Source organism: Notothenia coriiceps, unplaced genomic scaffold, assembly GCF_000735185.1.
Source record: "Notothenia coriiceps isolate Sejong01 unplaced genomic scaffold, NC01 NC01_scaffold00018999, whole genome shotgun sequence".
In the NCBI taxonomy this organism is placed as follows: domain Eukaryota; kingdom Metazoa; phylum Chordata; class Actinopteri; order Perciformes; family Nototheniidae; genus Notothenia; species Notothenia coriiceps.
This window is the reverse complement of record NW_011351700.1, coordinates 2,519,020-2,532,455: the sequence shown is the minus strand read 5'-3', so window position 1 is coordinate 2,532,455 and position 13,436 is coordinate 2,519,020. Positions and strand designations below refer to the sequence as shown.

The 13,436-nt window shown below is 41.3% G+C and overlaps 1 protein-coding gene across 1 annotated transcript in view; it reads right to left on the bottom strand.

Moving 5' to 3' along the window:
- Positions 1-7,940: 7,940 nt before the first annotated feature.
- The window catches only part of LOC104951527 (uncharacterized), a 6,273-nt gene continuing 777 nt past the window's right edge, over positions 7,941-13,436 (bottom strand). The window contains exons 2-8 of the mRNA XM_010778187.1: positions 12,644-12,673; positions 11,894-12,026; positions 11,342-11,491; positions 10,710-10,802; positions 10,357-10,610; positions 9,334-9,627; positions 7,941-8,786 (exon numbers count right to left, since the gene is read on the bottom strand). Coding sequence (XP_010776489.1) covers positions 8,412-8,786; positions 9,334-9,627; positions 10,357-10,610; positions 10,710-10,802; positions 11,342-11,491; positions 11,894-12,026; positions 12,644-12,673 — 1,329 coding nt within the window. The 3' untranslated portion in view covers positions 7,941-8,411. The remainder of the gene's footprint in view (positions 8,787-9,333; positions 9,628-10,356; positions 10,611-10,709; positions 10,803-11,341; positions 11,492-11,893; positions 12,027-12,643; positions 12,674-13,436) is intronic.

Here is a 13,436-nt window from a genome sequence, read left to right as displayed (position 1 = left end):
GATGCCACACACACACACACACACACACACACACACACACACACACACTTTTGTAAAAGTGGGTCATTGACAGGGTAATTAAATGATCTTTCGCAAACATTTTTCCATGTTAGTTAGTAACACATATTTTACAGAATTATTATTATTTTTTTTAATAACTCGCATACACAACTAGTTTATAGATTATGAATTTAAAAGGTGACGGAGAGATCAGTTTTAATGTCAACACATGTGAATCAGATGAAGTATTTAATTTTACAAAATGACTTTTGCGTTTCTCTCTCTCTNTTGGACTACTAGTCATCTCGAACCGTTCGTTCAAAAAAGAAGGTGCGATACCGTTCCGATAAATATCACGAAGGAATTTCCCCCCGATGTTCGAAATTATTGATATTTATCGGAACGGTATCGCACCTTCTTTTTTGAACGAACGGTTCGAGATGACTAGTAGTCCAATTTTTCCTTGTACAACAGTTGTTGGGATGCTGTCACAGGCTCTTTAAGGCTCTAAGTAGTGGCTCACTCCTTCTATAGTTATTTCAACACATTACATGGGGGGGGTAACTGACTTTTTCCTTCACCTATCTAGATAGCTGTTAACACACAGTTATTAGGTTTACTCAACACTATAAGGATCATTTAATCCATTCAGAAGTTTCTCTAGGGTCAAAGGAACAACATAGGAAATGAGCGCTTCTCTCTTTTCAAAATTCTTGTCAGGCAATTGTGAACAACAAACACTTTAAGAGGCAATAACGATTCAGGAAAAGTAAACCCCCATGGACTGAAATACTGAATGAATTTTCCCAACTGCTGACGTCTGTGCCTATCTCTCCGTAGCAGCCAGCAGCTGCAGCACTACCTGTGTCATCTCTGACACAGGTAGTGACATTTATTCAGACTGTAATGAGGCTTCAGTGATTCAGTGTGTCTGTCTGCATGCGCTGGGCCCACTGCAGTGCTGCTGATTTAAAGGCTGTGACATCAGCAGAGTAGTGACGTCAGCTAAAGCAGCAACGTCACTGGAGGAACTATGGAGGAAAGAGAGGAGTGCATTATCCCGCTGTTTCTGGGCTATTATTACATACATGATTATTTTATCAGATGCAAAAAAAAAGTGTTATCATGATATATTTGTGCGATTGGTAAGGATTTAATATTGTTTGTTTTTTTACTCATTTATATTATGCTTGAAATTATAAATGTGTTCCCCCAAGACTCTCCAATGAATCATTTTTGTTTGTTGTCCAGCAGATTGATTATGCTGTAAACATTGAGCGTAATTCATGCTAGAATTCCCTGCTCATTGGACAGATGTATAGATAAAGCAAAGTGCTGAATAGCTGTGTGTCTAGGTAATGTTGTAATCACTAAGGTTACTGCCTGTGTGTTTGTATACGTGGAGACGTAAGAGCAACAGAGGAGTGTCCGGTGTCTGTCTGCCTTTAACAACCACATCCTGCCCTTCACTGCTTGTCATTGGACGGTGTGAATTTCAGGAGATACAATTAGAGAACAGTAAGATGGAACTTTAGAGACGGGTCGAACATCACAAACATGAAAATGTCGTTTGATTGACTGTTCGTCCGACACCTATAGTGCGTTACAACCAATGTAACAAATCTTTTTTTACATTAATGGGACTAACGCTGTACTGACCATTTTTTAAAGTTAATATTTTCTATTAACGTTTTCTCGAATTAACCTGCTGTGTTTTTAAAGGCTATGTCGAGGCATATTTTTCTAGAAGTTCTGTCTTTTAATGCATTTTGACATTTGGACATAACAAACCTCTGGTGTTAAAATAAATGTTTTAGATCACGCGAGTCAAGAAACAATCCTGCACAACCACAACTGTAATCTAATCCATCAAATAGTGTTATGTACTTATTATAGGTGTAGCCTAGTTATAATATTCTACTGTGCGGAAATATCGGGTTTAAATCTCATGACTTGACTTGCCATTCATTAAATTATGACATAATTAATGAAGCTACTAACAATTCAATACACACAAGACTAATTAAAGATGGAGATTAGGGGGATGGAAGTGATTTTGCGAGACGGAAGTCAGTCAGAAAAGGAAGTTAAATAAAATCATGACAAGAAAAATGGAGCCTGTAGTGGAACTTTGAGAGTTAAACAGGATTGGTTGATTTGGTACCTTTCAGATTAGGAAGCTGTTATCGGTGAGTAATGAAGGCCTCCTGATGCGTCCGTCTAACATGCACTTTGACACTGAATGTCCACTTAATGCTTGACATTATTGCTTCTTCATCTTGCTACTGAATCACATCCCCTGGCTGATTAATCATGGAGGGTCAAGGCTCATGCACACTTATGCAATATTACACCAGCCATAGAAGGATCTAACAGAAAAACAGCAGTGCAGTTGTTGTTTATCCTGTGATATAATTGGGCCGTCAGGTGGTTTCCACGCTTCTACCTCCAGTACTTTGTAATCAATCCCATTTTAAATTGAAACCACGAGGCATCAACAAGCAGCGTAACCAGGTCAAGTTTCTCCTCAGTTCAGGGGTCCTCTGATGTCTCCTTTTTGATTTCTCAATCTTTTTTTTGTTGTTGTTGTTTTGCTGTTGCGGGAAGCATCAGCACATTAAGGTGTCAGGTGTTCCTGAATTTCCGTAAAGGCTACAGACCTAGAGTTGGTTACACAATTTGGCCAGCTACTACACATGTGTGATCAGTGTATGACCAACACTCTCCAGAAGATGCCTTTCTATGTATGGAGAGTAAGTAATGCTTAATCAGGGGTTTGGTTCAAGTGTTGTCATATATGCTAAGTGTGTTGCTGTGTAAACTATATGAGAAAAGAGAAAACTTGACTCGATGTTATAAAAAAATGGCACTAGCCTACAACTAGTGAATATGTACTTTATAACTGCTGAGATAATGAAAACCATGCCGCCATGTTATGCCCCTGGTTCAATCCTGTCCAGGGACTTTTGTTCCCCTCTCTCCCTACCACCTGTTTCTCTACTGTGACCCTTCAAATAAAGCCACAAAACACTTTACAAATGGACAGTAGAGTAAATAATGTTAACCTTATATCAGAAGTTCTATATAGGGCCATAATACATGCTGAACCATACCTAAATTCAGTGTAGTGCCAGAATGATGTTCCATAGGAAGATTTTCTGGTGTTAAACACCCGCGCTGTACACTAAGCTTAATGCAAGGGGCATTTTTGAGCTGCCACTTCCGGTATGCGGTAGTATTTTCTCCTATGTGAGGAACTTTTGGGACTTAATGTTCACGGAACCAGGAAAATCTGTTATTATTTGAGCATGTCCAGGTTCCCTCGCCTTGAGGTCGACAGTTTCCTAAGAGATTCTGGTTTGATGCCTGTTTGATACAAGCTTGGGAAATGTTCAGGATTTACTTATTATACATGTAGTGAAGTCATGTGACTGATGTAGTTTGTTTATAGCATTTTGTTAGCTATTTACTTTTGTCGATTGGATTTTCCTGCTGAAAAATACCTGTTCGTATCATAAACCTGTGTTTGCCACATATCTTATTTTCAGCAATATTACAGTACAGCCAAATAAGCCAGTGGGAAAACCCTTTAGTTTTTTGGTCCAGTGAGCCCTTGCAATCATCACTGCACCACTTGATAGTTGGTAACATTATCTAATGAAATAGGCCGTAATTCAAGAGTTGTCTGTCTCGATTAAAGGCTTGTTTTTATCATGACTATAATGTTTCCACCGCTTTTCACTGTGGCACTAATACTCTGTCATACAGCCTTCGAAGGACGGCTGTTTTCCAGCGAATGGACCATGTGTGTCTCCTCCCCTTTTACCGCAGCCTGCTGCAGACCATGCTGCAGACCACAGTCAGTAGGCCTATCACGAGCAGATGTTAGGAGACACCTGCTCTGCAACAGCATGTGCTAAATTGTAAACATTGTCGCCGTTTTTGAATATTATATCACCGCGCTTTAAAAAAAACCCCTCCTGTTTCACGGATAATTGACTCAGTCCGGGGTGTCCTTTACATTCTAGACCTCAAGTTATCCAGAGTTTTTGCGTTTTAGCAAATATCCTGGCAGTGCGGAGTGGCCGCCTGCCTCCACAGCCACATCATAACGGCAGCTATCGATAGAAACAGCCCGCTTCTGTGCGCCCTTCCTCCGCCACCAGAGCAGCGATGCCTCCGGGTGTTATGTCCGCTCCACCGAGCTCTACTGCCGGCTGCTTCTGCGCGTGCTGCGGCGGGGAGATGAGACCTTATTTCACCGAGAACTCCGTGATCTCTCAGGGGGAAATTTATCAGCTGTAAGTTTACACTGTGCTCAGAGCCCCAGGTTTTCTGCGGAAAATAATATGAATTGCAGTAACATATTATTGTATTCTTATTAGTGAGATGCTGTACCAGAGTCTGATTTAGTAATTATAATATCAATAAGTGGTGGAACATTATTTTTGCTGACTTGAAACCCTAGTTGAACAGGGGGGGGGGGGGGGGGGGGCAGGGCATATTCTCCATATCCCCTGCTTTCCAATATTTTGTCACGGAGGATCTGACAAAGCTTTGTGGTTTTCCCATGATGAGTTAAAGGGAAGGAGTATGACCAGCAGTTCAGGGGCTGAAGAAGAGGTTTCCTTCCTCTGAAATGTCAGCCAGATGCAAATCTTCCTCTGTTCACACGCACTCTCCTTCACCCAGCTTTTAATTTTAATTTTAGATGTGAATAACACTGGTCCTTTTTAAGTATAGAATTCCTTTGTTGTGATGACCACAATTCGATGATATATGACTTCTTTAACAATGTGAGTGGAAGTGGTTTTAAGACTGTTTCTTTGAATATGTTGTCACAACAGATATGTGGATGTTTGCAATGTGTTCTATTATATAACGGTGAATCTGTTAATGGGATCACTTTTGAAGCGCTGTTGTAAAGGCATAGAGTATGCTTCATTTTGGACTTTTGTAATTTACTGCTGATTGCTCTGTTTCTCTCTGATCCTCAACTCATTCATGACCAAGAATGCGACTTCCTGTTTTTTATTGTCCTCTCTTAGCTTTCTGAACCTCATTGTATGATTGCCTTCCGTTTTGGAGTTGACGCATATGCTCTCAATCGTTTCATAACAAATTGAGGCTACACTTTGTTCTAAATTCAAGGACCAAAAGCTCTTGTTAATCCTTGCTTGTAAATTGTTGCTTGATTACATCTGGTGATATGAAGGAATCAAATGAAGCAATTTAAAAATGCAAAGGGATCATTGGGGCATCTTAAGTCTGTTACATTACTAGATTGGTTTCAGAGAGCAGTAGCACCAAGGTAGCTTTGCTGGAATAGGCCAATTTGTTATGCCAGTGTAATTGTTCATTTATGAGCGTTTAAAGTGGCTAAAGGTCTCAGCCACAGCAGTTAAGTTGTACATTGCTAAAAGATTACAATGATAACAACTGTGTCGTGAAGAACAGTTTTTGGTTATTTTTACTCTACGGACATTATGGGCCTCCTGATGTTTTTACCATGTCTCCGGCCAGTAAAGCCAGCTATGTTATGTGGACAGTGTGTTGTAAAACTGCACACGTGAAGGATCTTTGAAACTTCAATGAAGGCACGAACACTCCCCGTGATTGTAAAACTGTAAAGCCCTAGATAGATAAGCTGATAGATTATGTACTCGAGAATGATGTGAGTGTGCATTTTTCTCATAGGAGAAGACAGCCCTGGACTATAAATCGTCATTCCAAGAATATTAACCCGAAGATTATTAATATACGACACACACTATTTTTCAACAAATAAAATCCTAATGAATATTCAGCTGGTTTTTCTCTCCCTGACTAATAGTCCTAATGGAAAAATGCACCAAGGCACTAACCGGCATAAATATTGAGCTTTATGATAAAGGACTCGCAACATAATCTTATATTGTGTGTACACATGTATCGGAAGTCTTTGAAGAACTGAGGAGGCGATACAATTGAAAAGCTGAGGATATGGGGAAATGTGTGATTTAACTTGATTAAAAGGTTTAAATTGTCAATTTCTTATAAAAAGAAGTGCGCTGTTGCTATTAACTTTTCGTTGATGGACTAAATGCATTATTTCCACTAAGCGTTTCATCTTCCCTCTTAAAAAGGGAAAAACATCCTTTCCATGATTAATCTTGAACTATTTGGGTGGTTCTCATCACTTTATTTGTTTTCTCTTTGGCTGTCTAGCATTAGTGAAAGTTTTCCTGACAGTTAAAGGGGCTGACTCTCTTCTTACCTCGAGGAAAATGGCTCCTCTCCTTCGTCTGCCTCTCGCTTCTCACAGCTGCGAGGCAAACATGACAGGTGAGATTGTGACAATTGGACTGTTTGACTCCAATAGAGCTGGTACGGTTAAAATGTGCCCATTATGGATAGACTGAACTTCTTGATACTGACTCAAAGATTTGTTTTTATTTTACGTCACATCTTACCAGGATGACATCCAACAGCATCTGCAAACCATGTTCACTCTCCTCAGCCAGAGGACAACATCAAACCCTGGTGATTGGGGTAACACTCCAGTAGTTAAAACTATGAGTAATGTCGCTGAGGAGGTGGCGAATCACCTGTAAAGACTTCACAAACTGTTCCTTCCTGCTCTAGGCGGTGCGCGTTTGGAGAGCGCACACACTCAGATCCACCCGCTACATGGTGGTGTCTCACCAATGGTCGTCAAGACACAGAGGAGAGTGTGGGTGCTGGGGGAATGGATTTCAGTCCTGTAGATAGGTGAGACAGGAACACCAACAACCATTCATACTACCTCCATGTTGTGCATTAAGTTACTTAACCCTTTTTTTTTTGGGGGGGGAGCAGATTTATTTTCCTCCAGGTTCATGTTCTGTAGGGATGGTTTTGGCCCTTGTGGACGAACACATTCAATACATCTGGTATGGAGATGGGTAAGGAAACATCCAACCGGTTTACATCACATAGATTAACACACAAATTACAACCATGACTGCTTAGGAATGGCTGAACTGGCGGTTATTTGTGTGAGGTGTTCACTCCCTTCTTCCTCTTCTTTCTCCCAGGGGGTTCAGTGTGTCAACTGATCAACACAGTGCACGTGTTTCAACTGCCATGCGTTTGTGGGCAGGACGCGAGACCATAGCTGTGGTGAGTCACACAGACAGTCGATATCATAGGTTCTGCTTTATTACGTGCGAGTTTTCAGGTAGATATTTTAAGCCTGTCCCTTCTATTTATTTGAAGTGTCATGTGTCTCTCTCCCGGTTCATCTCCTGGTCATTCGTAAATATAGTCATTTCCCTCGCGAATTACTTAATCGGCTGGGTCGGGCCCCGCACGCGGAGGAGAAAGGAGCCCACGAACCCTCCCCCGGGTCGCCTCACGGCCAGCCCTTCGCGACGTGCCTGATCTCCATAAGCTCTCTCTTTTCCTTTGCGAGGTGGCTCGTTGTCACAACTACTTCCCAGGTAGCTTGTCCTCACCTGGGTCTGGCACCTTCACTATCAAAGCAGTCGGCTGTACTCGGGGACCCAGGCCGCATCCAGACCGAGTGAACGCCATGCAGGATGTGCAGTCGCACCGTGCAGACTTCTACCCGTCCTCTTCTCCGACGCGTAAGTATCTCAGATCATATGAATATATTTTTTTGGCACATGTACTATGATAGTAAGTTCAGCAAGTGCCAAACCTTCCATATACCGGCCTGTATGTGTGCATCAAACACTTCATAAAGGAAAAGGACCTTACTCCATTTATTCATGTATTTTAATGTCATGGTGTTTCTGCAGACCCACGGAAAGAGAGCTGCACTGAGGCGTCAGATCAAAAACAGTTTGAGGGAGATCATTCGATGCAGTAAAGATCTGAGAATGTTCAGCTTCAGCAATTAGAGGTGGTGCGCAGCGTATAGAATGGCTGTCGCATTTGAAGATGCTCCNACCAGACCACAATGAGTATCTCTCTTTCACAGGCAATGAGAAATGGGTGGAGCTTGCATAATTCCTGGTCACTTGATCACAACTATAAGGCGTTGCCTGGTTACAGGGGGTGGTTCAACTTACCCACTGGCTCAATTTACCCCCTTCTCCCCTAAGTGTTGACAATATCTAGCCTTTAACACATCAATCTGAAACAAGGTCATCAAACCACCTGAAACATGTTTTTCTTTTGTCTGTTTTTTGGTCTCCACAAACTCCTAAATATAAGTGTGTTTGCCACATATTTCACTTTATCACTTACTTTGTGTTGCTACACTAAGCTAACAGTTAGCTTCTGGTTTGGGTAAGTTTGCAACTTTAGGGAACACTGGGTTTAACTCTGTGATAACCAAAACCAGTTTATTGCTCCAAACTCTGATGTTGAAAATAAACGACACTGCAGGATAATATAGAGTCAATTGATTGAGTGTTTGTAGAAACCTAGATTATTGCAGCTTTCATTATTTGCCCTAACACCACTACGATTAGACAAAGAGACCCCTGAGTCACTTTGGTGGACAGAGAATTAGCGTAAAAACAGATGTCGACATTTCCCACTTTGTCCACAACCACCAGCTCCACATTAGGCGAACAACAAGAAGCATTGTAGGAAACCAGTGTTATTTTTTCATTTCCAGCAGCCAGGCTAGTGTTCAAAGTCCCGTTGCCCTGTCTGAGAGTAACACTGTCAACACCTGAGCCTCCTTCCCCATCAGTCACCTGGACAGAGAGCTCCCACATCAACGAGCTGCAGGAATCAGAGCAGTTGTACTGCAGGCTCAGCAGCGTACACACCGGCGGAGCGAAATCAGTCACCTATTGGAAGAAAATGATTGATTAAGTGAGTTTTACATCAGCGAGTTCATCAAGAGGAGGAAGAAGGTAATGATGTAATTCATTCAGTTTTCTAGCAATGGAATATAAGTAAGTACATGTTCTCAAGTATAGTATACATTTGTATCTAACGCAATTATTTACATTTGCTAAGTCAAGAGCAGGTCAGCTGATTATTATTCAACGAATTGTTGAAGTGATCCGTGATTTTTGTGCCTTAGGCTTCCATACAATGACTATGGATGGCATTTTTATGGCATAGTATAACATGACATTTGACATGAAATCCTATCCTACCTTTGTAAATGAAGATCAGGTCAGCTGAACATGCAAACATTTAAATATGCCTACAGGCATTCAGCGAAGGAAAAAGCTCAAATAATAAATTAATATTTACACAGGTTTAACATATTTCAAGAAATTCATGTTTTTCCAGTAATAAATAACACATACGGAAGTTCTCTCCCGATAATCACAGACCAAACATATTTGTATGAGTAAAAGTGACTCTTCAGTGTGGGAGTTTTACCGTGTTAAAGACAGAGAAACGCATCACCACATAGTTTGTGTCTTGGCCCCCCGGAGCCTCGGCCTCGATGGTCAGGGTGACGTCGGTCCCAGAGGGGGTGTTCAGAGGAGCGGAGAGGGTCACCGTGTCGTTGGCTCTGTTTCCAGCTTCCAGGAACAAACTGGTTGGAGACGCTAAGTCAAAACCTCGGTTGTTAGTGGCTCGGATGGAAATGTTTCCCTCTATTTCGTGGCTCATCACTGAGAAGGGCACAGAGAAAGGGGTTCCTGGTTCCAGGATGCTACTTGAATCAGCCTGAAGACAGAGGGAGTCAGACAACCGTCAGGTTTTGTAGCAATGATTAAAGTGGACATTTAAATGAAGGCTTGGGGAGTAACGAATGACATGTAACGAGATTAAGTAATCAGGATACAAAGAGTAGGAACTGTCATCAATTACAAAAAAATCAAGTAAACAGATGACTGTTACATTTTCTTTTATTGAGATTACTAGCAGAATTACAGTGTGACATTAAGAAATAAAGATACGTATATAATAGGTAGACAAACTGAGTGAATTTTCTTTTTGGCTTTAATTTTGTCTACTTTCATTCTTTTAATATATTATGTTTTTAAATGCAGTAGACAAAAAAAAACTGTGTATATTTTTAATTAAAGCTTTAAACTAAAACAGCATTTGTTAACTTAAGTATGATGTAGGCCTTGCCTTAATTTAAGATGACACATTGATCTGTTGTATTACATTATACACTCCATACATAAAAAACATCTGACTGATATTTTTTTACCTTTGTTTTGATTTGCTTTGCATTTCATATTAAGGTAATCCAAAAGTAACAGGTTACATTACTTTTATATTATGCAACTTAGATTAGGTTACTCATAAAACATGTTGACATGTAACTAGTTATTGTGACGGTTTACATTTTTAAAGTAACCCTCCCAACCCTGTTTACATGTTTAGTTCCACCTCCTCTCATGTGTGGTGTTTGTGTGACAGTGTTGGTCTGGGATGGGTACTCACAGTGATCGTCAGATTAGAGGCTCTGAAGTTGGTTGATGACTGCCTTATGAAGACTGTTGGTCCATTATTCCCTTTAACCCGCACCACAAATTCCTCTGATGGGATCCTGTCGACAAGAACTAAGAAGTTCCCGCTCCCCTGCGACTCCACGACGCCTTTAATCTCCCCCGACCCCGACGATTCAACCAGAGCAACTTCTGTCACCGTGGCAGAGTCACTCCCCGTTAAAGACACCAACAAGCTACCGTTGACACCTTTTTTAAAACAAAAATGAAATATATCATGTTTGAATTGTTAAAATGTTATTTTATATCTGCATATCTTCAAAGTTACATCCTAACAGTTTCCTTTACCCGCTCTGGGACGTGTGTCAAGAGCATCATATCCTGGGAACGGGCCCCGAGAGGCCTCCACAAAGTCAAACAGGAAGTCAAAGGGACTCTGACCTGCAAATCAAAAGTTGTGAGAAAAAAGGATTAGTGTACATACACAGAGTTTCTTTTAAAAAAAACTTTAAAGCTAAAGCACGATACTTGAGTTTTCAATCTGTATTCCAAAGTATATGGATTACCACGACTACCACAAAACCATCTTAAATGTACCAATAATTGACAGATAACATTTAGGATGATTTTGTCCTCATGTATGAACTCAAAGCTTTGTGTTGAGCTATACTTTAATATTCTGCCTTTAATCTTTGTTCATCTGACAAGGGGTTCAAATATAAACTGGAAATTAGAATATGGATGGGAAACCCAGTTATTATGCTTTGCCTTTATGAGAGTCTAAAGTGATGCCAGCTGTTCTGTGAGGCTGTACTTAGGCAGGTGTTTTGATCTAAATGCTAGCCTCAGCATGCTAACATGCTCACATTGACAATGATAACATGTTTGTTAAGGTACTAATTGAATAGCACTTACAAAATGCAGCTGAGGTTTAAGGTAATGTGTTCAGTTAACACATTAAATATAGCTGGAAGTCTCACCTATGACCTTCAGAGTGTACGGATTAGTCGACACCATATTCATTGTCCACAGTCCGACTTGTTTATCAAGCTGCAGAGTCTGGAAGTTTCCGACTAACTGGGATGTAATGATCAATGATCCTTTTGAGTTTGTGCTTTGCTCAGATTCACCTTCAAAGAAAAAACGCCAACAAGCAGGAAGAAAACAGTTACAATCATTTTCAATTTTTGTTGCTTTTATTGCAACATTTTTGCAAAGACCAATTTCTCTTTTTTTGCACATCATTTGGATTTTGACTGCAAACACATGGTTGATTAAGCTACTTTACAACATGTTAGCATGATCTCCTCAGGTCATACTATAATATGACTTTTTAATGTAAAAAAGTACATAAAGCAATTAATCAAAATACATCTAAACCAGCAGGTTTTGTTAAACTGGATAGCGGATGGTAGAGTGTGTGGTTGTTCTGAAATTACATCGCAAGACTTAAAATGCACTATGACTTACTGATGATGAAATGCTGCACATAATGTGTTGAGTGTTATCATAAAGAGTGTGACAGTTATTACCTGTGGGGCTGGTGAGAGTGAAACTGATGGAGCGTCCAGTAATGTAAACTATAGGGTTCATTATTGTTTCATCAACCATAAAGGAGAACGTATCGCTGCTGCCTGGGTTCCTGGCTGCCTGCAGTAGGGTCACCTGAGAAATAAACATTCAAGATGACACATCGGGAAGTCTCTGAAGTGAACGCTTAAAGGTCCCCTATTATACTGTTTTTCATCAATATATTATAGGTCTCAGATATATACAAAACATGTCTCTGAAGTGTTTGGCTCGAATTACCAAACAATTCATTGTAGCATCCATAATCCCTCTGCTGTCAGCCCTGTTTCAAAAGGCGTGATTCTGGTCTGTACTTTAGAAGAAAATAAGGAGCCCCTTCCCCACCGCCCTCTGAAGAGATATTGTAAAAATACACAATTGTGCTCTAGGAGGAGATTCAGGTGATGGGGGGGGGGGGGGGGTACTTTGGTTGTGATTGGGCTAGTGGTTACGCCGATGACAGTGCTTGTTATGCCCTGAAGTCGACCAACTGATCTCTATTGACCTACGACATCTGATCAGACATTTCAGACAGGTTGTTGGTGTTATACAGTCTCTGCTCAGAATGTATCACCTCCTCGACCTGTAGGCCTGTTCGTTGTGTCCCTGAATGTTATTTTCAAGAATCCTTTACCAGAGGGGGGACACATGTTTATGTATACAAAGACACGGAAAAAGTGATTTGCATAGTAGGTGAACTTTGTGAGATTTACCAGAGAGGCGCTGGAGGACTGTGTATGATGCTGCGTGGCCACAGGGAGCCTCTCTTTGGTGACTCAAGCCAGCAGACCTCTGAGGCCTGAGCCACCAGGTCCCCTGTACAGCTTCAGCTCTGACTCCGGAGATTCCTGTTCAGTTCCCCTTCACTACGTCCTTTACGGTTCAGCACTGTCCGAGCCAGAAATCATGAAGTATCCCTGATAGGAAAAAAATCAGGGAAGTAACAAATCAGAGTCCAAGAAGCAGCCCATTAATCCTGACAGAAAAAGGAACTACAAATAATGAATATCCTGCCAATTGACCTATCATGTCGAGTCTAAAGATGCCATTACACTGGATGTTCCATTACTTCCAGACCAGAGCCTATAAAAATGTTTCAGTTTTGCGAATCTAAGACCAAGAAACCATCAATACTTAGACCTGCAAAGCCTGGGACCAGATAATTCTCTTAAAAATACTGAAAACAATTGATAAATGTCACTTGTATGGGCTTTTATCCAAGCTTACGTTACATACATTCATACTGTGCGACAATCCCCACAGGAGCATTTGGGTGAAGCGTCTTGCCCAGGGGACACAATGACTTGGCTTGGACTGCAGTGGGGTTTGATCTGTGACCCCCCTGATTCGAAGTCCAGCAACCTCTAGTCACTTAGCCACGCCGCCCACGCCGGCCACCTCAGCATGATTGGCACCCCCCACCCCCCCCTGCCCCCCACGCATCCCGATTCCTGCTCCGCTCGGGCGCCACGCGTCGAAGCCGTCACAATGCGCGATGAAGCAGCC